The 27,566-nt window shown below is 37.2% G+C and overlaps 1 protein-coding gene across 2 annotated transcripts in view; it reads left to right on the top strand.

Moving 5' to 3' along the window:
- Window positions 1-16,470, top strand: part of GHRH (growth hormone releasing hormone) — a 30,454-nt gene extending 13,984 nt beyond the window's left edge. Inside the window, exons 2-7 of one of the 2 annotated variants that reach the window (XM_074292677.1) lie at window positions 3,589-3,688; window positions 8,625-8,753; window positions 8,832-8,936; window positions 12,841-12,978; window positions 13,519-13,626; window positions 16,223-16,470. In XM_074292677.1, the coding sequence (XP_074148778.1) occupies window positions 3,609-3,688; window positions 8,625-8,753; window positions 8,832-8,936; window positions 12,841-12,978; window positions 13,519-13,585 (519 nt within the window). In that variant the 5' untranslated portion in view covers window positions 3,589-3,608 and the 3' untranslated portion in view covers window positions 13,586-13,626; window positions 16,223-16,470. Of the gene's footprint in view, window positions 1-3,539; window positions 3,689-8,624; window positions 8,754-8,831; window positions 8,937-12,840; window positions 12,979-13,518; window positions 13,627-16,222 lie in introns of those variants that run through there. The other variant, XM_074292676.1, reaches the window with a different exon arrangement.
- Window positions 16,471-27,566: the final 11,096 nt, after the last annotated feature.

Here is a 27,566-nt window from a genome sequence, read left to right as displayed (position 1 = left end):
ACTGCTCCTATACGATCCTTCCAGCTCTGACATTCTAATGTTCTAGATTAGATTCTGATTTCCAGAATTCTTTTCCTCTCTAACATTCTATGTTTTAAGCTTTCAGTGCTACTTTATGAGTCTTCAATATTTCACTTAATCCTGATTATGCCACAGACAATGAGAAATAAAATATGTGAAGCAGGGAGCCGGGTATTTTTTCTCCTTTGTCCAATAGTGGCATAAAGAAACTGCAGTATTCTGTTCTCAGAATATTATTATAAAAATTATGTTAATAGTGTACCTTTAATACCTGTTACCTTCACCCTACAAAGTTCTTTTATATATCTGTCACCTGTAATTTTAAGACTTTTTGAACCATTATTATTTTATGTATAATTTATATATTCCAAAAGTTTTAGCTTTAAAGCCTGATTTTATACTGTTTTATTCTGAAAGTTTCTGGTGACTTTATGTCTTTACTTAAACTTCATACCTTTAAAGCTATTAAAGCTTAAAACTGAAGTAAAGCTTTGGGACATCTCATATGTGAAATTTCATTTGTCTAAAAACTAACTCCCTCAAGCTTCATGGATGAGTGGGTAATAAGTTCTCCTAGCTTGAGCTAATAAGCCTTATGTTCTTCCCAAATAAACCCTTCAGGATTTTTCAAGCTATAGCCATGTCTCCATCTACCCATCTGCACGACCTAGTCTAATCTTTCCAGACTATAGAAGTCTTATCTTTTCATTTTATCCCCTGTAGCTGTCCCTTCATTCTCCAGATCACTGAAATGCAATTCAACAATCCTTTTATTAAGTGTTTATTATGTACAAAGAGTTCTGTGTTCAGTGCTGGGAGAGCTCTAAAAACAAACAATAGCTGGTACCTGTCCTTAAGGGAGTTTGTGTTCTAGTAGCAGAAATATAGTACAAAATTATAATAAATGTAATAAAAAATATAAAGAGTTCATTGAAAATATTTCCAAATGTGGAAGTAGGACATGCTTTATGAAGAAGTTAATATTTCTGCTGTGTCTGGAAAAAATCAAAGATTTTGAAGAAGGAAAATTCAAAAGGAGGATTTAGATGGAGGGGGACATTTTAGTTATAGGAAAGGGTATCCTAAGCAAAGGAATGGGAAATTGCACGTGTGTGGGAATGGGAAGAGAGGTGAATGGTCCAGTTTGGCAGAAACTCCAAGTCCATTAGTGAGGAGGGTGATGAGATAAGGTTCTAAAGGTAGGTGAAAGCCAGGAGCTGACACTATCGACAATGGCCAGTGCCAGTGAACTCATACAGAAAATCTTTAGTCTAATTTCTCTCCAGAGGAAGGGAGGCAAATTGGCTAAGGCCGGATAATTCCCCTGATGACTGTTGTTTCCCTAATTATAGGCTGCGTTTTTCTATGTTGTGGTATAGTCGTCACCCAGCAGGTACCACATAGTGTCAATGGAACTACATTAAGGGTAATTATAGAATCTATTGAATCATTCTGCCGGGCTAGCTCCAAACAGCAGACTTCTAGAGAGAAACTTCCCTCCTCCCCTCTCCACTTCCCCCCCAGAAGATGGACATGAGAATTCGCTCCTCTCTCAGTGGAATAGACCAGCTGCACACGTAGTAGGATAAATAGTTGCCTTTAGGGGAACTACAAGGACCACACTGTCTCCCCAAATGCCCTGCTCACCACATATCGCGTCTGAAATTCTGCTTTTGAGAGTCATTCCTTCTTCTCTCTCAGAGTCCCCGCGGGCAGCCACACTCGGAGCATTAGCCTTGGAGGGGATTAGTTGGACAGAGTTTTTCAGGATCATCCTATCTTGTAACAAGACTCTACAGGAATGTAACAGAGCAGGTTTTGACCAGCATGGCCTCAGAGGAAAGAATTGAGATCCATGGCCAAAAGTCATAGGGAGTTATATATAGTTATACAGAGGAGTTTAAATTAGGAAGGACATTTTTCTATCACTCAAGGTTATTGGAGGTGGCTTCCTTGTGAGAAAATGAGCTCCCATCAGTGGAGGTATTCAAGCAGCCAGCGCTGGGTGGCCACTTCCCCGCCTTTGAGAACAGGTGGTCGGCATGTCTGTAAATGTTCTCCCCCTCCGCATCCTTCCCTTCCCTCCAGGTTCACCTCAGATTGGTGACCAGTCCTTAGAACTCTGTCCCCAGCTTTCAGTGCTGACATCTCAATTCATACTCGTTTCCACCCTTCAGAATATAAGTTCCTTAAGGGCAGAAACATTTTTTTCCCCCCTTTTTTGGCCCCAGTGTCTAGCAAGGTCTTGCCCATTTTTTCTAGGAGGACCTGAGATGTCCCTGCTACAGGAAGCTCTCAATGAGGAACTTTCTCTGCTCATGCAGATCAGCTTCTCTCTGAAGCACTCTTGGCTGGGGGGACTGAAAGGTGGTGACTCACCCAGGCTGATGCAGTCACAGGACCAGTATGTGTCACAGGCAGGTTCGGAACCAGAACTTCCTGACCTTCAGACCAGCTTCTATAACCATTATGGCAAGCTGTCTCGTCCACAGTAGGCACTTAGTAATAGATATTTACTGGATCAAATCGCCAAGGATATTGTAGAGTGAATTTCATTAATGTGTAGGAAGCTGGATTGGATAACCTTGAACATTATTGTAGTTCCAAGATTCTGTGAGGGGTCTGAGGAACTAGAATAGATGGGAGCGCAGTGGGAGAAGGTTTAGGGGCACAGAGAATGAAAAGCAGTTGGGAGGACATCAAAGACAAACTTTAATTCTGGGCTTTTACACCTTTATAAGAAAACCACATTCAGAGGAGAAAAAACTGCTTTGTAGGGTGGGGCAACTAGAACATGAAAGAAAGAAAGAAAGAAAGAAAGAAAGAAAGAAAGAAAGAAAGAAAGAAAGAAAGAAAGAAAGAAAGAAAGAAAGAAAGAAAGAAAGAAGAAGAAAGAAAGAAAGGAAGAAAGGAAGAAAGGAAGAAAGGAAGAAAGGAAGGAAGGAAGGAAGGAAGGAAGGAAGGAAGGAAGGAAGGAAGGAAGGAAGGAAGGAAGGAAGGAAGGAAGGAAGGAAGGAAGGAAGGAAGAAAGGAAGGAAGAAAGGAAGGAAGAAAGGAAGGAAGAAAGGAAGGAAGAAAGGAAGGAAGAAAGGAAGGAAGAAAGGAAGGAAGGAAGGAAGTAGTAGCAGAAATATAGTACAAATAGCAAAAACACAAAAGAATTATAATAAATGTAATAAAAAATATAAAGAGTTCATTGAAAATATTTCCAAATGTGGAAGTAGGACATGCTTTATGAAGAAGTTAATATTTCTGCTGTGTCTGGAAAAAAATCAAAGATTTTGAAGAAGGAAAATTCAAAAGGAGGATTTAGATGGAGGGGGACATTTTAGTTATAGGAAATGCCCCAGGGCACCAAAATTAGAGTGTTCCGACCTTATGCAATCTTCTTCAGCTAGAAACAATAAAATGTAGCACCCAGTGTGAGATGTGACAGACTGAATTTTTCCAGAACTGAGAATGTTATCAGGTCGTCCCTTAGATTCTGGATGGCACAGAGCCCAAATATCAGAAAACATTTGTTACTCCTGCTGCCTGTGTCCAAACTATGGCTTGTTTTCTTCTCAGGGCCTCCTGGAGTGTAAAGCATGTTGACTAGGGTGGGACTGCTTATGGTTCTTCACTTCATCACTTGCTCCCACTGCTCTCCCCTCTACCCAGCACTCAGGTAAGCCCTACTTCCTCCTTCCCACTCCTCCGTAGTGCCTTCCTTCCTTCCTTCCTTCCTTCCTTCCTTCCTTCCTTCCTTCCTTCCTTCCTTCCTTCCTTCCTTCCTTCCTTCCTTCCTTCCTTTTTTCCTTTCTTCCTTCCTTTTTTCCTTTCTTCCTTCCTTCCTTCCTTCCTTCCTTCCTTCCTTCCTTCCTTCCTTCCTTCCTTCCTTCCTTCCTTCCTTCCTTCCTTCCTTCCTTCCTTCCTTCCTTCCTTCCTTCCTTCCTTCCTTCCTTCCTTCCTTCCTTCCTTTCTTCTTTCTTTCTTTCTTTCTTTCTTTCTTTCTTTCTTTCTTTCTTTCTTTCTTTCTTTCTTTCTTTCTTTCTTTCTTTCTTTCTTTCTTTCTTTTCTTTCCTTTCTTTCTTCCTTCCTTCCTTCCTTCCTTCCTTCCTTCCTTTCTCTCTCTCTCTCTCTCTCTCTCTCTCTCTCTTTCTTGCTTTCTTTTTTTTTTTTTTTTTTTTTTTTTTTGCATGAGCCTCTCAGCAGCTCCTGTGGCAATGTTAAGAGACTCAGTGAAGAAGGGATTCAAACCCAACTAACAAAACCAAACCATCTACACTCATTTGTATCTGACCTTGGTTTTTACATCAAAGTATTAGACACCTAGAATAAATTTTATCTCAGATGCCTTTTTTTGGTCTGGACTCTTGAAGCACCAGACAGGGTAGGATCATAGAAAGAGGACAAGATTTGGCTCCAGAAGAAGAACAGGTCTCCTGTAGTACAAAGGAGACAGGCGGGCTGGGAAGAGACAAAGAGCTTTGACTCTGTTCTTAGAGGACTTGGGTTCAAAGTCCAGCTCCACAACTTATTACCTATGTAGATTTGAATGAATCACTTAATCCCCCTGTGTCTCACTTTGGAAAGGTTTACAGATCTAGAGCTGGATTTTGCAAGTGAGGAAACTGAGGCCCCCCAAAAATCAACCAATTTGCCCAAGATCACACAGATAGCAAGAGAAGATTTGAACCTAGGCTCCAAACGGAAATTGTTAACTTTTCCCATAAATCTTCCCCTTTTCTTAACTTCCTTATTTTTTTAAATATGGTTTTAAAAAGTTTATTGCAAACTTCCACAGAAACAACAAAAACGAATTTTTATTTGTATAATATGAAGAGTTAAATGAACAAGTCCTATAAATTGTATAAAGAATTTTATACATGTTGAAATACTGCATTTGGGGGCATTCTGGTCTCAGATATGCTACACTGAATATCCCAGGTTGACTCTTAAAACATCTCTTACACACACAAACAAATCTGGGCACTCTATGGACCCTTGAATTACCCAAGAATATAAACAAATATAAAAACCTGTGATAAAAAATTATATATTTCATGTGAAACTTATACACTAGTCCCTTTGTTTTTATTGATTTTAAATTTTTTATTTATTTTTAATATTTATTTCCAAAACCAAATTCTCTCCTTCCTTTAACTCTTTGAGAAGCAAGAAATATGATATCAATATACATATGAAATTCATGTAAACACATTTCTTCATTAGCCATATTGTGAAAGAAAAAAAAAAGTGAAAGAAAATATAATCCAGTTTGCACTGAGTTCATCAGTTCTTTCCTTAGAGTACAATAGTATTCTATCACAGTCACATACCATGACTTGTTCAATCATTTTTCAGTTTATGGTTATCTCCTCAATTTCCAATTCTTGGTCACTATAAAAAGAGCTGTTATAAATACTTTTATACATAGAAGTCTTTTTTCCTTTTCCTTTGATCTCTTTGGGGTACAGATGTAGTAGTGGGTATTGTTGGATCAAAGAGTATATACAGTTTTTTATAACCCTTTGTATGGAATTCCAAGTTATTCTCTAGAATAGTTGGAACAGTTCATAATTCCCCCAACATTGATGAGTATGCTTATTTTTCTACAAACTTCCAGTATTTGTCTTTTTCCTTTTTGTCATGTTAACCAATTTGATAGGTATGAGATGGATACCTCAGAGTTGTTTTAATTTGCATTTTTCTAATGATTAGTGATTTAGAACATTTTAATATGACTATTGATAGCTTTGATTTCTTTTTTCTGAAAACTGACTGTTCCTTTTTATCTTCTGTTAATTGGGGAATTTATAAATTTGAATCAATTCCCTATTTATTGATCAAAAAAACTTGCTCTAGATACTTTTCTATAAGTTTCCTGCTTTCCTTCTAATTTTGGCTGCATTGGTTTTGCCATGCAAACCCTTTATAAATTCAATGTAACTATGATCTTCTTTATCTCTTATTTGTTTATAAACTCTTCCCCTCTCCATAGATTTGACAGGAAAAAATTTTTATGCTCCCCTAATTTGCTTATATCACTCTTTGTCTAAATCATGCACTCATTTTGAGCTTATCTCAGCAAACAGTAGAAGTTGTTTGCCTAGTTTCTGTCAAACTATTTTCAGTTTTGTTTTGTTGTTTTTTTTTCCAGCAGTTTTTATTGAACAGTAATGTTTTGCCCCAATAGCTTGGATCTTTGGGTTTATCAAACACTCAATTAATGTGGCATATATATATATATGTGATCAAGCACTTTATTTTTTATCCAGGATCAAATTGTTTTAATAAGCATTACTTTATAAAATAGTTTGAGACCTGGTACTGCTAGGCTGTTTTCCTACACTTTTTTTTTTCATTGATTCACTTGATATTATTGAGTTTTTGTTCCACCAGATTAATTTTTTCTTTTTTTTTTTCTAGCTCTATAAAGTAATTGTTTGGTAAGTACATAGGTAGCACATTGAAAAAGTAAATTAACTTATGTAGAATTGTCATTATTATTATCATATTAACTTGACCTACCCATAAACAATGAATATTTCTCCAGTTGTTTAAATCCGTATTTATTTGCATGAGAAGTATTTTGTTATCATGTTCATATTCTTTCTAAGGGTATTTTAGCACGTAAACTCCCAAGTACTTTATACCGTCTGCAGTTACTTTAAGTGGATTTTAAAATTTCTTTCTGCTGGTTTTTACTGGTAATAAATAGAAAAGCTGGTGTTTTGTGTGATTTTATTTTCTATCTTACAATTTTGCTAAAGTTGTTCGTTGTCCTTTAGGGTTCTCTAATGTATTATTTTGTCATTTGTTTCATCATTGCTTATTCTTTCTTTCAATTTCTTTTTATCTTATTGCTATAGCTAGCATTTCTAGTACAATATTGAATAGTAATGATGATAAAGGACATTCTTGCTTCACCACTGATCTTATTGGAAAAGCTTCTAGTTTATCCTCATTATAGATAATGTTTGCTCTTTATTTTAGATAGTTACTAATTATAATTTTAAGAAAAGTTCCATTTATTCCTGTGCTTTCTACAGTTTTTAAGAGGAAGTGTTGTAATTTATCAAAACCATTTTCTTCATCTAATAGTAGAATCATGATTCTTCTTTTTTTGTCATTACTAAAACAAATTATATAGTTTTCCTGATATTGAAGCAAACCTGAAATCCTGATGTAAATACAACATGACCATTGTGTATGATCTTTGAAATATATTGCTGCATTCTCCTTACTAGTGTCAATTTAATGTTTTTGCATCAATATTTTTAGGAAAATTGGTCTATAGTTTTCTTTTTCTGATTTTGTTTTTCCTGTTTTAATAATTAGAACCATTTGTGTCATTGAAGGAATTTTGCAGAACTTCATCACATATTTCCCCAAACATTTTGTAATATGTTAATTAATTATTCTTTAAACATTTGGCAGAATTTACTTATAAATTCATCTGGTCCAAGGGATTTTTATTTAAGGAGCTTAGGGAGTTCGATTTCTTTTTCTGAGATTGGGTTATTTAAATATTTTATTTTTTCTTCTATTAATGTGAGTAATTTATGTTTTTGTAAATGTTCAGCCATGTTTTATTGGGCATATAGCTGGGCAAAATTAGTTAATCTTATTAATTACAAACTGATACCAAGAATAAGTCTTAGGATAAGGTTCATGAGAGAGGAAGTATACACAAATAGAAGTGGGGAGGGCATCAAAGTTCAACTTTACTGTTCTTTTATGATTTTTCTAAGAGATGATCCTATACTTTTTAGGTGCTTAAAAAAAATGTCATGGTACAGTAGGAAAAAATAGACAGGAAGCCAGGGGACCCAGGTTCTCTTGTTGGTTTAGCCCTTGCTACCTGCTATGTGACTTAAAAGACTAGGACTCAGTCTCTCCCTCATGTAAAATGCAGGTGATACTATCTTCCTCATTGCTTCATGAGATTTTTATAAGAATCAAAAAGCACCAGGCTGATCCATCAGAAGACCGGGTTTGAATCCCAGTTCAACTACTTGTTACCAGTGAGATTTGGGACAAATTCTATAATCTTTATTAAGTGGATGTCAGTTTTCTCATCTCTAAAATAAGAGATTTGGATTAGATGATCTCTAAGGTCTCTTTTAACTGGAAATCATATAAATGAGATTATAGTTAGGAATATATATATATATATATATAATTGTTATGCATTGCTGTTACTTCTAGCCCTGAGCCCTTTCTTATCGTGTGAACAAATCTCTAGTCTGCCAGCTTAGACCTGAGATCCGCTGCCTCTTCAGGACTACGGCCCCCTGAACCCCCACAGACATTCTTTGTGCTTTTGCCCATGCAAACACACCCTCAGGAAGGATAGCCCCAACTGTCAGGGGTTGTCATGGCTCCAGAGCTCATAAGAAGGAGAATGCGCTAGATGTGGAAGCAATCTAACTTTTCAGATTACTTGTGAAAGTTCCTTAGGGACCCTGCTTCCTCACCTGAAAAGTGAGAGTGTTGGACAGAAGCTTCCATGGCTCCCCCTGGCCCTAAGTCCACGATGCTCGGAAGCATGAGCAGGGAGTTAGCCAGTGTGGGGATCCAGGCTTCCTAACTGGCACCAGATGCACTTTCTCCTCCAGATACAATCCACTGCCTGCCTCAGGGAAGGAGATGAGCTTTCAGCCCAGAGGAAGCAGCCCAGCCCAGAGCCACAATCTCTCCATGGAAGAAAAGGAGCAGGGCGTCCCGATGGACTCTGCGGAGAAAAGGTGAACGTGGGTCTTTCTGCCCTGATCCCCTGCCTGCTAACGGCCCCTGTCCTCTGACTCTGAGCTCTTATGTTATAGGATGCAACGCCATGCAGACGCCATCTTTACCAATAGCTACAGGAAAGTCTTGGCTCAGATCTCAGCAAGGAAACTTTTACAAACTGTTATGGGCAAGCGACCGAGGTAAGCAAGTCTCCTGGATGAGGCTGCTGTCTTTATAGAAGAGCTCAGAGTCTATCATTTCATTTTAAAATTCAATTTTATTTTATTTTCAGCTCTGAATTCTCTCTTTCCAACCTCGCCCCATTCCTGACAACCCATTACAAATGTGTGTAGCCAAGTAAAACCATTTCCTACATTAACTATAACCAAAAAAATTAGGTCTCAGTCGGCCCTCTGAGTCCCTCTCCTCTCAATCTGGGGTGGGTGACGTTTCATAGAGTTCTTCTGGATCGTGGTTGGTCCTTGTGTTGACCAGCGTTCCTAAGTCTTTCCAAGTTGTTAGCCTGTACAATGTGGTTTTTAATTATTTTAATTACTCTCCTGGGACCACTTTAAATCTAAGGTTGATCTAGCTTTGTTGTAGTTGTTCAGTCATTTTTAGTTATGTTTGATTACTTGGGCCCCATTTGGGATCATCTTGGCAAAGATACGGGAGTGATTTTGGTCTAATGTAGGCATCTTCCTATTACCCTGGGACATCAGGGGCCGTTCACTATTCTCTTCTTAATATGCTTCTCTAAGAACTCTGGAGTCAAGCCTTCCATTATCTATCAATAAGTAAATGTTTCATAAGTATTTTTTTATATAGCCAGTCCTGTGCTAGTTATTGTAGCAGGAAGAGCAAGAATAGAATAGATACAGGCCCTGATTACAATCTAGAATAATTTTAACATATTAAGTAAATTAAGAATTTTGTAAGTAACATTAATTGGAATATACAGATAAGTGAAATGAATGAATAAAAAAAAGGATTCATTAGACACTTACTATATGCCAAGAACTATGCTAAACACCAGAGATAAAAAACAAAGTGAAAATAGTCCATGCCCTTCAAAAACCTGTATTTTTTTAATTAAAGCTTTTTATTTTCAAAATATATAATAGATAATCTTCAACAGTCACCTTTCTAAAACCTTGTGTTCTTAATTTTCTCCTCCTCCCCACTATTTCCTCCCCTAGACAGCAAGTAATCCAATATATGTTAAACATGTGCAATTCTTCTATACATATTTCCACAATTATTGTATTGTACAAGAAATAACAGATCAAAAAGGAAAAAAAATAAGAAAACAAAATGCAAGTAAACAACAATAAAAAGTGAAAATGCTATGTGGTGATCCACAGTCAGTTCCCACAGTCCTCTCTGGGCATACATAACTCTCTGGATATACATTGTTGAAGAGAGCCACATTTATCAGAAGTGATCATTATATAATCTTGCTGTTGATGTGTATATTGATCTCCTGGTTCTGCCAAAAGCCAATATTTTAATAGGAAAAGGCAATGTATATAGGAGAGTAATGGATAAAGAGGAATATCTTGGTTTGGAAAATTTGAGGGATGATGACAAGAACCATCAGGGAATAGATTGACACATGCTTTCCAGTAGCAGGGTCAGAACTGATTTAACTATGATTTAACTATGATGTTAGAAGTACAAACCTTAGAAGTTGGGGTGAAGTAAATGGAGGGTATTATAGGGTAGACCAGACTTAACTCTGTCTAGTGATTCAAATTCAGTATTGGAATAAAATGAGATACTCTTCGTTTGTCTCACAATTAACAAAAAGAAGTTTACTTAGCCATAAACAGAAAGGATTCTTGCCATATGGAAACACATCTGTTCAGCAGATGTGTTGGGTTATATGGGTGTGGTGACTCACTGCAGTGAGACATCAGTCAGGTCTGAGCACTGACTTCTTGTGAGCCATCTTTTAAATTCTCGGCTATTGGGATGTCACACTGCTGTGACAAAACCTTAGCCTCCTGGACTTTCTCAGGAAAAGTTTTCTTGCCTTGTAAGGAAAAAACAAAACAAACTATCCAAGTCACGAATGGCAAAGACTTAGTATTAGGGATTCTCAAGCTGGGGGTCTGGAAATTTGTTTGTTTTAAAAAATATTTTGATAATTATATCATTCTACTATGTAATTGTTTTCTATACATTTATTTATTCAGTCTTTCTTTGGATGCAGATAAGCCTTTCTTCACATTTTTTTATTGTTAATTTGGGTATTATAATAGTCAACGTGACTTATTTACTTAGAGTGGTTCTTAGAACAATATTGCTTTTACTATATACAATGTTCTCTTACTTCTGCTCATTAGGCTCTTTATTATTTCATGGCTGGAACAGTTTGCCTGATAGAGTGATCACATATGAGAACTTACCATTTAGGGCCTTAGGGCTCTCATTGTGGCCATTTCAGAATTGAAAAAAAAAATAGAAAATATAAGGCCTTCTTGGCAGAACTTTGCTTAGAATGTAGGCTTTTTGAGAGAAGCACTATCTTCACTTTGATTTTATATCTCCAGTTTTTAGCCTACTTGTTAACATATGATAAATGCATAATAAATACTTTCATTCATTCATTTAATTTTTTTGTTTTAATTTTTGTTTAATTTTTTGTATATTCCAATTAATGTTATTTATAAAACTCTCAACTTATTGTGTTAAAATTATTCCCCTGACAACTAAATTGTAAGCTTTTTCCAGGGCCTGTTTTGCACATCTTTTTTAGCTCCAAAATGCCTTCCTCAGAGCTTTGAGATACTTATTAGTGAGTCCATTATACCAGACTGGCCCTCTAACCACGGTTCATTTTCCTCCTTGCCGTTTTTTCTGGGCCTGATGTCTGATTTGGTGGTAAAGCCCTCAGGGAGAAGAAGATAGGAGAGTAAAAGGTGATAGATCACAAAGGGAGAGAAGGATGTGGCCTGGGATGGTTAGGAAAGCCCTCCTGGAAGAGATGGGCCAAGTTCTTAGAGCACAGCTTAGGGCCCACCCCAGCCAGCGCCAGGCCAAACAGAGAAGACAATCCTCTGATAGGGTTCTTGGTTCCAACACAGGCTGTATCCCTGGAAGCATGGGTCAGGATCTGCCCTTGACCCAAACTTGAGTGACAGGGATTTTCCTCATGACCTGTTCCTGCATGTTTTGTGGAAGGGCTGATGTTCCTAGTCTGTCAGAAATGTTGGAAAGCCGCATGTGAAGACAGCATCTCCCAAAGGGAGGGAATGTGGTGCAGAGGAAAGAGTCTGACTCCGAGCAGGGGCCCGAGGCTCAGAAACAGGGGCCTGAGGCTCTGAGCAGGGGCCCAAGAGTCTGAGCAGGGACCAGAGAGTCCGAGCAGGTGCCCGAGGCTCCAGCCATCCGTGATGCTGACTACCAGACTGTAAGGGGCCTTTAAATGGGCGGCGCCACAGTGCATCGGGAGATTGAGGCCCGGAAATAATTTCTGTGGATATTAGGACTGCCCTTGGGTGGGATCTTGGCCACATTGAGATAGCTTCGTAATGGGTGACTCTCTCGCTGATTGGCTGTGTGTGTGACCTCACAGGCCCTTTATAAGCCCACTGCAGGCAGCAGTCGTTCTCTTTAACCTGGCGCTCTTCACCCTGGCTCCCTAGCCTGGGTGGCCAAGCCAAGATGGATAGCCAAAAGAGGTAAGGAGTTTGGTAGTAAACACGTGGGTCTTCTGACCAGGTGTTCACTCGGGAACCAACAAGTCAGGGCATCAGTCAGGGCATTATGTGAGTATGTATAATAAAGGCTTTTAAGATTACACATGGCTGTTCTTGAGTGCGCTACCGGTTATTAAGCTTTAGATTCAAGAGATTGTGGCCAGAGACCTTAGAAGGCCTCAGAGGAGGCGAGCCGGGTAGAGTTCACACTGCAAAGGACAGTGGTCAAAGGTACTCTGGTGGGTCTAGGACAGACTAGTAATTGTAACTGCCAAGAGAGCACGTTACACCAGACCGTGGGTCCTGGGCCTCCGATCCAGAATGAGGGATGAGAGAAGAAGAGCTACACTGGGTGCTCTTGGAGGTCCCTATTTTGATATTGGTCTTTTCTATTCCACAGAAGCAGACAAGGAAGTCGAGAGGAAGAAGGCCCTTTAGCGCTGTCTAGACGCCAGCTGGACAGCATCTTGGTGGACAGTTGCTACCTCAACCAGAGGGTGTTACAGAACTTCTTGGCAGCCACGCTGCGGAACCAAAGGTAGGTTAAGGGTACCGGAGGTCAGGTCTCCCGGGAGAAGTGACCCGGACCAAGGAGCTGACCCCTGCCTAATTATGTGAGGGGTAGAAAGAAGGGAGAGAATCATAAGACAGTGCCCCAAGTCAGCATGTTCCTCAAGGGCCTGCCGTGGGCCAGACACAATGAAAGATTACAGAGGAGAGATGTAGATAGTTCTTGACCTCAGGAGGCTTACAATCCAGCTGAACAGTCCGAGAACAGTACAAGACACGCTAAGATAGAGCCTATGACAACGGAGACCAGAGCAGGAATAAATCCCCATGGCTTAGGTTGGGCGGCCAAGGAAGGCTGTGGGACATGTATGGGTATACATACATAGCTGATGATACTGTGCTATATATATGGGATCTTCAAAGGGCCCCTAAGTTAATACCCTAGACCGCCATCTGAGGATCCTCTTTATCTCAGAAGCAGAATTGATTTTTATCTCCCACTTGAAAGTATTTTTCCTATTGAGCTCAAGACTTTTCTATGCTTCTTTTTTATTTTTATTTTTTGCAGGCCTAAGGGGATCACCAGCAAACTGGAGAACATACCTGAGATCTTCACTAGGATCATAAATCTGTAAAATTGGAGAAAGTCAAGAAAATTCCTGGTGTGCTCACACAGGTATGACAGAGTATCTACAATAAACAATCACTATAATCATCCATTTCTTTTTTTTAATGGTATTTTATTTCTCCAAATACATGCAAAGATAGTTTTCAACATTCAGCTTTGCAAAATCTTGTATTCTAAATTTTTCTCTTCTTCCCTTCTTTTACTTCCCCCAGATAATAAACACTCCGATATAGGTTAAACAATAATCATGCCTTTCTACAGGTCTTTAGGTTTACAAAGGAGTTTCTTCACAACCACCCTAAGAGATGGATGTGTTAATATTCCCTTTTACAGATGAGGAAAAAGAGCACAGAAACAGAAGTGACTTGCCTAAAATGGAGATTCTAACCTGTCTCTTGATTTCAGGCCTTGTGTTCTTTATACTATAACCCAATTCTTCTTAGTGCTCAAATCCCATCCCAGGACTTGATTTAAAAGAGAACATTAAGACCATCATTCAACTTATAACTGACCCGTTCCCTTCCAAGGCATCTCTAATAAATAGCCATCCATCTTCATCATTATTACTGCTTCTTCAGGACAGAAACTGATTCTCTTTTGGTATGTATATCCCTTGTGGTTAATACAATGTCTAGTACATAGCAAGTGCTTAACAAATGCTCATTCATTGTTATTTGAAGAGGAAAATATCTCAGACACTTTCTGTATGAACCTGAATAGCCTGAATAACTTCTATTTCCTCATCTGTAAAACAGTCACTAAGGAACATTCTGGCCCTAAATTTATAATCTCATGAATGAGAGAGAGTCCACCAACTCCAAAAACAGTCCATTCCTCTTCTTGGACAATTCTAATTTTTATGAAAATTTTTCTTGTATAAAGTTGAAATAGATCTGACTCTATCTACCTTCCACTGGTCCTGATTTTATCTTTTGAAGCCTGATTTTTTTTTTCTTCAAGGCTGATCTCTCTTCCATGTGGCAATCTTCCAAGTACTTGAAGAGAGGTCTCATGTCCCTATCTTTTATTTCTGTGATATGTATCCTCAATTCCTAAGGATGATCTTTACATAGCTTTATGTAGTCTTTTCTGGATATGCTCCAATTTTATGTCCTTGTGGTGTCCAAAAATGAATTCAGAGCTCCAGATAGGGTTCAGCCTGATACAATGGCACTTCTACCGCGCTAATTTTGTACCCAATACCCCTTTTAATGTTTCCCAGAACACCATTAATGCCTTTGGTTGTCATATTACACTGTTAACTCATATTGGGATTTTAGTCCATTAAAATTGCTACATCTTTTTCATATAAACTGTTATCTAGTCATACCTGCCCACATTTTGAATTTGTAAAGTTAATTTTTATGTTGTTTCCCCCAATAGAACATAAGCATCTTGAGGGCAGACATTGTTTTATTTTTGCTTTTGATTCCCCAATATATGACACATAGTAATGCTTTTTTGGGGCCAGTTTTTGCCATTTGTTCAATTAAATTTTATTTTATTTAACTTGAATCAGTAACTCTTTGGATTACTTACTCAATAATGCAACAGAATCAACTCAATGCAAAATAATACTAAATGTATTATATGAGAACTTTTCATCTATATCTATAATAACTTCATTAATCCTTACTGATACCCCCTCTACACTCCTTTTTCCCAATTTAAAGGGAAGGAGGTCAAGAATTAGTCTATTTTACAGATGGGGAAACTGATATCTGAAGGGCAGAAATAAATAGTCCAAGGTCCCAGTTCCAGGACAGAGAAATTTTGGCTCAATATAAGGTAAAACTCTCTTAATAAGGAAAGCTTTCTAAAAACAAATGGCCTGTCGTGGGAGAAAGCAATTGAATGTCCCAATACTGGAGATCTGTAAGGTGAAGGATTCTTTCTCCCACATTAGGATCACAGGGCTTGAATACAAATAACTGGCATTGCACTTAATCCTTCATCAGAGGCTTTGCTTTAACACTGGTTCTAGCTCAGTTCCAAAATATAAACAGCAATACATACTAGGATAATTTGGTAGGGTGTTTCTCAACCAAATTATTTGACAAAGCCAGGTCTTAACATTCAACTCTTTATCAAGTGAGGGTTCTTCTGAGCCCTCCCAAGGAGACCGTGAGAATAGCTTACCTCTCTGGAGATTTGAATTACCTCACTTGGGAAAAATGCTTTCTTTCATCCTGTTACTCTAGTCCAGGGGCCAGATAAGCAGCCATCTCTTTTGCAGCCACTATGATGGGCTTTCCAGAGTCTGACCTCTTCCAAGATCAAGGCCAAAGAAGAGGTGCATTGTTCCTAAAAGTTAGAAGTCAAATACTTAGGAGGGTCATGCAAAAGCTCAAAAGTCACAGGGCAAATCAGAGTATGGGGCTGGGAAAACAGCCAGATCTTTTGTTTCAGTCTTAGCTCCAAATACCAACCCTCATTAATGTGCAAGAGGAATTTGCAGAGAGATAACTCCTGCCATCTAATGTCATTACCCTCCACTGAAGGCTCTGGCTGGTCTTAACTCCTGGATGGCTGTAGCTCCACAGAACCTGAAATTCTCATTCTAAGGGCATCCACTCCCCCTGCTTCCACTCCTTCCTTGGCATCTGTATCTTATAATAACCTTGTGTTTCTTTCTGCAACACAGGAATTCCCAGAGATGAAAAGCCCATCTGTACAATACTCAACCTGTAGCAAAGAAGGTGTGATATTGGATCCCTTTCTTCATATCTCCTTTGGAAAGTGTAAAATTCATCCGTATTGTTGACACTAGAATTTTCTCAGAGGCCATGTCTTGTATGATAAGTTAGGAATCCTGTGGGTGAATCTGCATGCAATTTGTATATAATTTGGTTATGACAATTGGCCAAATAAATGGCACAGTATGAATTCAAATGCTGAAAATGTTCATTTTTGAGATTCTTCTCTCGAGTCCCATTTTTAATCATCACTGACTTTAATTTCTCACCCCAGGGATTCCAATTTGCAAACCACTTCCTTGGGGGCAACAGCCTACCCCACACCCACTCATCCCAGCTGCTACAAAGAACATTGCAACAGAATCCACAAAAAGATTAGTAGTAGGCAAATGAAAATTAAGTGAGATCTGGTTTTTAATTAAAGTTGCTGAGTATTCTGAGTCAGAAACAGAAACATAGATGCTACAGTTTCACAGTATATTTTAAAGTTACAAGAGACCTTAGAAACCATTTATGCCAAATCCATTTTTATTTTTTTAAATGAATTTTATTGATATTTTCTGTTTTTCCATGACAGAAATTTCCAGTAATAGTCACCCCATGAGTCCTACCTAATAATGAAGGAAAATAGCTAAATAAAATCACCTGGCAGAGTGATTGTATCTGAAAGCACAGATAACATTCTGTATCCGTATATCCCCCACCTCTATCTTGGAACCAAAACAAATCCAAGAAAAATCAGAAGCAAAATCACTTGTCAAAATCACTGCAAAAGCTGGGAATAGAAATCAGACTAAGTCCCAACCTTGTGCTCTTTCTTTCCAGGCCGCTTTGTGACCCTTGCATGGAGCCGTTCTTACAAGTCAGGTTTAAATATTTCTGCTCTATGTATATAGGTCAGACCCCAAACAACTTCAGTTCTTTCAGATTCCACCTGGAGCTAAGGAAGAATCCTAAATCAACACAAGAAATCCATCCTTGCTCCCTTGCCAAAACTCTGTTGTTAATCACTTGGTTCAACCTCCTCCATCTGAACCATGGCCTGAAAAATGATGCAAGAATAAATTTTTTGGCCCCTGCTTATTCTTTGTTCCATAAAAATGCAGATTTCCCAATACAGAACTAGTTGAGATGCCTCTGTTTCTTTGTGTCTCTGTCTCTCTCCTTTCTGTCTCTGTCTCTTTCTGTCTCTGTTTCTGTCTCTTTCCTTCTCTGTCTGTCCCTTTCTCTCCATCCCTCCTAATACTGTACCTTCTCAAGTTCATTCTAGCATAGACCTTTGTTTTTGCCTTTCACAACCAGACCCCAAACTAGCTTCCCAGCATTAAGATATAATATCTGGCTCTAAAGAATGAAAATTGGTGAGAAACCATGAAAATCTGCCCAAGTAAAGCTTGTACTTTTTAATTCAGCTCTGTATTAGATCAGATAAATTTTTGGAGATTCCTTTGGAAAGGTTTTTTTGTTTTTGTTTTTGTTTTTTTTTAAATTATATATATTTCTCTCTCCCTCCCCCCGTTACAGGAAAAGACAATTTAAAACATTTATTTTTTTGGAAAGGTTTAAAAACATTTTTTAAAATCCATTAATCAGCACTTTTTTCTTTCTCCCTCCTCCGCCACCAAAAACCTACATAAGAAAACTTGGGGGAGAAGGCAGGGTTTTGACGCAGTAAAGATGCTGTAATAGGTTTTTAAAAATTCATTCTGTGCAATGAGTCGACATGGGCACTAGGCTCTGCTACTAACTATCTGTGTGAATTTGAGGAAGTTATTCTCTAAGTTTCAGTTTCCTCAATGAGCACATTATGACTATGATTTTTTAAATCCCCTCTACCTCTGGGCTTCTCATTACAAGACTAAGCTTACCAACCATGAGATGTTTGTTTAGTTTAGTAATCCAACAAGGTAAGAAAAGTTCTCTTTGCCCTTCCTGGAGAAGATATCTTCTAAGATTCCAAGATAATGTGCCCTTTTGCTCTCTATCACCTTCTGTACAAATGAAGCCAACTGACTCTACTCAGACTCAAAACATCCTGTTTCTCCTGTTGCAGTTATGCTTTTGAGCTAAATTGTAAATATAAATTAGAGAAGGTGGCTTTGTACTCCCATTTCTGTGACCAAGTAGGATGTTGGATGTTCTAAATAAACTCATCAAATAGTAATTTGAGTCTTCATCTCCTTCCGCTGTGTTTGAATCACTGAATGTCCAAGTTAGCACAAAGTACACATTATAGTACATGGGGACAGTTACATAAAGGAGGGAGATGTGTATTCATTCATTCATCCATTTATTCATTCATTCCATAGCTATTAAACTTCTCCTTCATATAACAAGGCTTTGTGCTAGGAAGTAATTTAGGCTCAATTTAAGGGGAAGCTTAACAATAAGAGCTCCATGTTAGGAGTGGTGGTATGTGTCTGTAATCCCGGCTACCAGGGAGGCAGAAGCTGGCAAGTTTTGAGTTCAGGAGTTCTGAGCTACATTGAATTGTGCTGGTCAAGTCTCTATATTAAACTTGGCAGTAATGTCATCAGGCCCAGGGGGGGAGGTACTGCCTCCACCACTCCCCTGCCCCACCTCCCTGCACTAGGTTGTATAGCCTGCTCAAGTTTATAAAGAGATCAAGTCAAAGGTCCATGTTGATCAGGATCAATAAGCAAGATCAGGGCCGTGAATAGTCCCTCCAACTTTCATCCTCACTGAAATGGGAGGAGCCAGGCTTAAAAACTCCCCAAACTGAGAGCTCCTAAAATGAAGTGGGCTATCACATGAGATAGTGGAATTCTTTTTTTCTTTTTCTTTTTAAAACTTCAGATGTAATATTAAAAAGCAACTCAGACAAAGCAACAATAAGAGAAACAGATCCAGAAAGACAGAAAGATAGATAACAGAGGTGAAAAGAGACTGAGATAGAGAGACAGAAAGAGAAAGGACGAAAGGAGGGAGGGAAGGAGAGAGACAGAGGATACACAGAGGAGAGCAGAGAGAAGAAAAGAGATGGGGTGGCGAGGAAGGCAGGAAAAGGGAGGGAGAAAGACATAGAGACAGAGAGTGACAGAGAGAGGAGGAGAAGTAGGGAAGGAGAGAAGAAGGAAGGAGGGGGGAGTAAGAGAGGGAAAGACAGACAGAGACAGGGACAACACAGAGAGGAAGGAAACAGGAGAAGCTACCATTTCAAACCTGGGGAATCTCTAAACTGATCAAGGTTGGAAGAAAAGGCATTGGGATGAGGGGAAGTGGTGGGATGAGAGGAAAAGGCTAGTTGAGTCTTATTCTTACTTCCTCTGAGTGAAACATTTACAAAAGTCTATCTGAATTGGGAGAAGAGCATTCTTTCTCCCCACAGGAATCTAGAGGGAAACGGGGTCTCCTAATAGGAATTTTTTTTTTTATTATATATATATATATATATTTTATAATATTATCCCTTGTATTCATTTTTCCAATTTACCCCCCCTCCCTCTATTCCCTCCCCCCGACGACAGGCAATACCATACATTTTACATGTGTTACAATATAGTCTAGGTACAATACATGTGTGCGAATATCATTTTCTTGTTGCACAATAAACATTAGAATCCGAAGGTACATGCAACCTGGGCAGACAGATATTAGTGCTAACAATTTTCATTCCCCTCCCAGTGTTTCTTCTCTGGGTGCAGCTACCTCTGTCCATCATTGATCAACTGGAAGTGAGTTAGATCTTCTTTATGTTGAAGATTTCCACTTCCATCAGAATACATCCTCATACAGTATCGTTGTTGAAGTGTACAGTGATCTTCTGGTTCTGCTCATTTCACTCAGCATCAGTTGATTTAAGTCTCTCCAGGCCTCTCTGTATTCCTCCTGCTGGTCATTTCTTACCGAGCAATAATATTCCATAACCTTCATATACCACAATTTACCCAACCATTCTCTAATAGGAATTTTTTAAGAGGAGGCCGAAAAATTACTTTTCAGGGATACTGAAGAAGAGAATCCTGTTCATATTTGGTTAAATGATCTCTGAGGTCAACATCTGAGATTTTGTAATTCTGAGCCTTCAGCATAAAGGTATGGTCGACAGGCAGCTAGGTGGTACACTAAATAGAACACTGATCCTAGAATAAGAAGGACCTGAATTCAAATTCTGCATGACATATACTAGTTGTGTGACCCTGAACAAATCACTTAACCCTAATTGCCTGCCCTGCACACACACACAAAAAGTATGATTGAAGTTGTAGGGATAGGTGAACTCACCGTGGGATATTAGTGTGCATGGTCAAGGGATAAGTATTGGGAGGTAGAACCTAGAAGAGACTGAGCAGGATAGGATCAAGGGCATAGATAGGGGGATATATTAACTTTATAGTTATTGATATTTTTCAATACTTTACATACATAATCACTGTAAACACATTTATATACATGCCCAACAACCCTGAGCATTTGAAGTACCTATTTTCACCCTAAATGAGAATAGATGTTATCACTCTTTTTACAGATAAGGAAACTGAGGCCCAGAAAAATTAACTTATTTCTTTGAGCTTATACAGTGAATCATATTTACTTCAAATCAATAACGAGGCTTAGAGATTCTAACAACATAAATATTGTAAACATGAAATTAATACCAGCTTTAGAGACAAAAGTCTTGATTCTAGATTTGGACACTTACTATCTATGTGTAGATCTTGGGTCAAATCACTTAATCTCCTTGGCCCTTGGCTTCTTCATCAATAAAATAAAGGGGTTAGATTAGTCAATCTTTAAAGTCCTTTCCAACTTTCCATCCTGTGATCCCATGTGCTTTCATAAGCCCTCAAAGTTGCAATATTTGCAAGTCTTAAGTGTTGAGCTGAAAACAACAGCATTTCTAAACTTTTCAAAGTGCTTGCATATCTCTTAGTCCCACAAGAGCTCTGGAAGTTCATATAAAGGGGCTTTGCAATTGTAAATTATATATTTTATGCAATCCAAGAAATCTTTTCACTCCCGACCCACTGATGTTTCCACTTCCTGTCCCCTATGAACCTATCTACCCCAGCAGATCATAATAGATGTTCATCTGCAGTAAATGGAGGAAATTTATCTTGGGAGAAAAATATTTCAAATTATTAGATACTTTGCTGGAGTGTGAATTAGTAAGGCCAAATCTTTTTAGGGAAAGCCAAAACTCTTAATCTAAACGAACATGTCTTTTCCTGTATCTAGGACTATAAATGGAAGATATCTCAGAATCATTATGACATTTAAGAGATCATTGAGTCCAAATTCTTTTATTTCACAAAGGAAGAAACTGATGGCTAGAAAGTTGACTTGACAAAGTATGCAGAAATAGTAGTAGTATCAGGACCAAAATCAAGATCTCTTTGATCCTAGACCTATCAGTTTTTTTATTTTTCTATGTCTTCAGGTAACAAGATTATGGCAATTTAAAATTCTTTTAAATAACATTTTTTCCCTATTAGATGTAAAGAGAATTTAAAACATTTAGTTTTTAAAATAAATTTCCTCCATTGGCTGTTCCTGAAGATAATATGTTCCCAAGCCATTATCTGGAGTTTTCTACTTTTGTTGCCCTTTTATTGTGATCTGCTGGAGTAGGCATGTCTGTCAAGGACAGGTAGTAGAAACAGCAATGGATTGGAAGTGAAAAGATTTCTTGGATTGCATTACAGTTTTGCTATGAGCTTCTTCTATGATCTCATTCAACTATAAGTTCCAAATTTTCTTCTTCCCTCCTTTTCCTCCCCTTTCTCTAAGATGATAATCAATTTGATATGGGTTATGTATGTGCAATCATATACCACATATTTCCACATTAGTCATGTTGTGAAAGAAACAGACCAAAAGAAAAAAGAAGTGAAAAATAGTATGCTTTGATTTGCATTCAGATGATCAGTTCTTTCTCTGAATAAAGATATCAGTTTTCATCATGAGTCCTTCAGGATTGTCTTAGATCACTGTATTGCTGAGAAAAATAACAAAGTAATTTAGAGAAATCTTCCACCTGTATAGATTCATCAATGTTCCACTCCCTTTAAACCTCTTCTGATCTTCTCAGAAGACCAAATTGGTCCAATGATCTACTGACCACAATCAATTTATATTATAATTGAGCATCATGATATAAAAATTTTACTAAAAAACTTTGTGTTGGCCAATTTTCCATTTTATTTACAAAATCCCCAAACCCAGTCTCTTTTCCAAATCTGATATCTTGCCAAAGAAACACCATTAAGCCATGACTTGACAAATTTTTTAATTAGGAACTTTAAACACCACAAACATGAACATTTTAATATATGAAGAAGAGAGCTGTTTATGAAACAATGAATTTGCTTGCACATTTGTTTTTTTTTGTCAAATTTCTTTTGGAAGTTGAATTCCAATGAAGTAGTTTTTGATTGTTTCCTTTAAAGAATTACTTGAAGGATCATATTAGAAAGACCAATTACACTAACAACCTTTTAATGCTTCACTCTTGACAACAGAGTGAAAGATAAGAATTAAGGGAGCAATAGTGCTACAGGTTACTCAGCCTCCTGTAGCTGGTTCCTCAGTGGCTGTGATGAAAGCAAGAAGGGAGAGCAGTCTCAAGAAACTTCATGAAGTCTGAAGGAAAGCAAGACATTTCTGAGAGTTGAGAATGAGAATTTAATGAGGAAGTACTGCAATGAGTCAGAATCACAAAGCTCACAGGTCCATCTCTTGTAATCTCCTTTCTCATTCTCCACACATACCAGATATTATCTAATCATTTTTCTCTGCTTGTACCTACATGAGCAAAAATGGAAGGTATCAATCTAAGTTTTTCAAATGAAACAATGGCCACCAGAACCCACATTATTGAGCTCATGAAATGAATTTTTTAAAAAAAGGGGTGGCAGCTCAAAAACAATTCTAAGTATAATCATAATTATTACTATGCCATAGTAACAATAATTATATAGTTATACAATTATTATTGCAATGTAGCAAGCTACATTATATACTATATGTAAATACAACAGCAACATATGCTATATATAGTACAATATAAAATTATACAAGTATAATTATTACAATTAATAACTATTCTAATTGCTATCTTATAAGCCTTAACCTTTTTCTATGAACATGGGCATTTTCCCCATTGTTGGATATTGGAACCATTTTATTAGTGATCTATTTTCTATTTGTTTCTAAAAAAAAAAAAAATTTAAATCTGTGAAATATACAACTCTCTCTCTCTCTCTACATATATATATATATGTAGGGTTTTTTTTTTAACATTTTCATATTGGTCATTTTTGTACAAGACTTGAATAAAAAAAAATGAAAGAAAATTTCAGTATGTATTCAGACAGTATCAGTTCCTTCTTTTGAGGTAGATAGAATTTTTCATCATTAGTTCTTTGAGATTGTATTGAATCATTGTATTGTTGAGAATAGCTAAATAATTCACAGTTCTCCACTGTAATATTGCTGTTTCTATATACAATGTTCTCTTGGTTCTGTTCACTTTGTATCAGCTCATATAAATCTTTCCAGTAGTTCTCAAGTCACTCTTCTTGTCATTTTTTTGTTTGCTTTTCCTTTTAAATTTTCTTAAATTTTTTATCTTATCATTATAGCCATTGAGGAACCAGCTTATTGAAGCTTTTAATTTTCAAAACATAAGCAAGGACAATTTTTCACCATTAACCTTGCAAAATCTTATGTTTCAATTCTCATCCCCCAATATATGTTAAACATGGTAAATATATATGTAAATCCAATATAGGCATACATAGTTATATGATTATTTTGGTGCCCAAGAAAAATCAGATCAAAAAGGAAAAAAAATGAGAAAAAATAAAATTCAAGCAAACAACAACAAAAGAAGTGAAAATGCCATGTTGTGATCCACACTCAGTTCCCAGTCCTCTCTCCATTACAAGATCATTGGAACTGGTCTAAGTAATCTCACTGAAGAGAGCCATATCCATTAGAATTGATCATCACATAATCTTCTTGTTGCCGTGTACAGTGATCTCCTGGTTCTACTCATTTCGCTTAGCATCAGTTCATATCTCTCAAGGCCTCTCTGAAATCATCCTGCTGGTGTTTCTATTAGGCTTTTATCCCAGAGATCATGTGCAGAAATGTTTGTGACAGCCCTTTTGTAGTGGCAAGAAATTGGAAACTGAGTGGATGCCCATCAATTGAAGAATGGCTGAATAAGTTATGGAATATTATTCTACAAAAAATGAAGATCAATTCTGATGGATATGGCTCTCTTCAACAATGACATAATTCAAACCAGTTCCACTTGTTCAGTGAAGAGAGCCATCTATACCTAGAGAAAGCCTGTGGGAACTGAGTGTGGACCACAACATAGCATTCTCACTCTTTTTGTTTTTTCTTGCTTGCATTTTATTTTGCTTCTTAAAATTTTTTTTTTTACTGGTTTGATTTGATTTTTCTTGTGCAGCACAATAACTGTATAAATATGTGTGCATACATAGATTTAACCTTTTTTTTTTTAACCATGTTTAACATATATTGGATGACTTGTCATCTAGGGGAAAGGGAGGGAAAATTGGAACACAAGGTTTTGCAAGAGGTAATGTTGAAGAATTGTTTACACATGTTTTGAAAAATAAAAAAGTTTAATAAAAAAAATCATTCTGCTGATCATTTCTTATAGAACAATAAGGAACATGCAACTTTCAAGGAGAGAACTGGTCCTTCAGGAAACATGCAATGTTACACAAATGGATTTTTCTCTGAACAAGGACAACTACTTCTAATTGGCTAAACACAGAAAGATTTCCATACTGTTCCCAGATAGTCCTAGTGCTCCTGGAAATAACTATATTTACCTAAAAGCCTACTTCCTTTGCCAGGGAAATGAATGAAATATAAAAGAATTTGACATGTTTATTATATGCAAGCACTAGGAAAAAAAGAGTAGAAAAAGCCAAACATTTAGAGAGAGACAAATCACCAACGAATTTGGTTGGTCAGGACTGCCAGAAAAGCCCAGAAGAACCTCTCACCTAAGGGTGAGCTGACAAGGAGAATGATAAGGATAAGACTATTTAGATTATATCAGCAAATCAGATGGCAGTGTTGAATGTCTGTAAACCAGGACAGATGGTAAAGCTTAGAAGACTTTAAAAAGACAATAGCAAGTCATATGGAACATAGAAAGAGAGAACAAGGAATTTTTAAAAATTAAAAACAAAAATTTTTATTGTAAACTTTAAATATCCAAAACCACAAAAATTTTAATATGCAAAGAATAGAAGAGGGCTCTATATGAAACCATAAATCTGTTTGGATAGTGTGCTTTTGTCTTAATTCTATATTAAATTTAATAAAACCAAACAGCCTGCTGAGCTTCTTTCTGCTTTTATGTAAATTAGTTTCACTGTTGTAATTTAAAGGAATAAGGTAATTTAGCACCACACAAAACAGTAAAAGGTCAATACTTTTTTTGGAAAGGGAAACTCAAGATCCAATAAAACAGATCTTAAAGTTCATCTGCAAGTGTCCCATTTGTCTACTTACCAGGGGATACCCATGCTGTCTTAATCCCCACAACCCACTATCCTACTCAGGCCAAATTAAGTTTCAAAATGCTTCTTTCACCCCCTAGATCAAAATTTCTGTTTCTAGTATAATTGCTCTAAGCTGATGTTAAGAGGAAAGCCATTTGATTACAAAAAGAATGTACTCTTAAGTATGACTTAATAGCCCGATTAATCCAGAGGTTAATTTTTTTTTTTTAAACTTATACCAATTTATTTGGGGGAAGAGGAATTTTTTTTTCATTTTCTTTAAAAAAATCCAAACAAATCCAATATGTAAATCTTATTTTTATACCACTTTTCTAAGCATATTCCTTCCTCCTACTCAGCAAGTCAACCTTAAAACAAAGATTGAAAAAAGGTAGTTCAGCAAAACAAGCACATGAATTATGTCTGACAGAACATGCAATATTTCACACATCCATAATCTTCCACTTTTGCAGAGAAGGTGGTAAGAGGTTTCTCTACTCTTGTCAGGGATTCTGGTTGGTCATTAATTATGTAGTGTCCAATTTCTATTTTTTTTTATTATGTTGTGACAGTCATTGCTTATGTTGTTTTTCTGGTTTTTATTTACTTGATTCTTTGTATTAGTTCATGTAAGTCCTAAGATCACAGCTTTTGGAGGCCATCAAGTTCAAACCCATCACTTTACAGAGAAGACACTTGTACCTCAAGCTCACAGAACTAGTATATGTTTGAGGCAGGATTCAAGTTCCTAAGACTTTTAGTGCCCTATTTATCACACTCACTGGCTTCCTTTACTTCTCTAAAATTTTCAAATTGTTTTTTTCTCATATCAAAATCATATTTTGGAATATGCGGGCTCCCTATTTTTGTCTTTGCCCTACCTTGCAGTAGTATTTATGGGTGTAAACAATTTGTGTTAACGTTATGCATTAATTCCAAACTGCCACTCAGCATTCGTATACTATGAATTTTTATATGGTGGATTTTTGGGAAAGGCAACTGAAGAATTTTAAATCTTAGGAAAAGGTTTTTGGGCAAAGGGGGCTTTTCCAACACATCTGAAACCATATCATACAAAAAACTACTCTGCTTAGATAGATAAGCTTAATTAAAGCTTCATGATACCTGTTCTTGGGAAGGTTATTGCAATTGCAAAGTGATTTAACGTGATTTAATACAAAGACCCTGAGATTTAATCAGGAGTTTGATCAGGAATCAGAGAATGGAGTTCAGATTCTGATTCTGTTACTCACTATCTATGTAACATTACATCCCCTCTGAGCCTTTGTTCCTTTATCTATAAAGAAGTTGGACTAGATATCTTCTGAAGTCCTTTCTTAAAGCTCTAAATCTATGAGCCTATGATCTCACCTTTATTGATTAGAACAAAAGGGGACTCAGTTAGAGAATTCACATGGCCTCTTCTGATTTGGGATCACGGACAGTACCTACCCCATTCACCCACAAGCTATATTTGTTAAAGCAGAAATCATAGCTGCAAAAGTTAGATACCAGACTCCAAGATACAACTGTGTCACTGAAGGAGGATCATTTTGGGTAATAAAAAAAGGAAGGTAGATTTTACAGGAAACTCTCAAACCTAACAGAAGAGAATAACAGGGTTTACATGAGATCCAAGACCAGAATTCCCAAAGTAATGCTCCAATTAACTTGCTTAGTTTTTCTGTCAAGCAAAGTGAACTACATATCTATGTGATAAGCACAATAGAAATCCACCACCCCACAAATATGTGGAAAAAACTCTCAGAGGTCTCCA

Source organism: Sminthopsis crassicaudata, chromosome 2, assembly GCF_048593235.1.
Source record: "Sminthopsis crassicaudata isolate SCR6 chromosome 2, ASM4859323v1, whole genome shotgun sequence".
Taxonomy (NCBI): domain Eukaryota; kingdom Metazoa; phylum Chordata; class Mammalia; order Dasyuromorphia; family Dasyuridae; genus Sminthopsis; species Sminthopsis crassicaudata.
The sequence above is the reverse complement of the archived record's forward strand: the minus strand, read 5'-3'. Positions and strand labels throughout refer to the sequence as shown.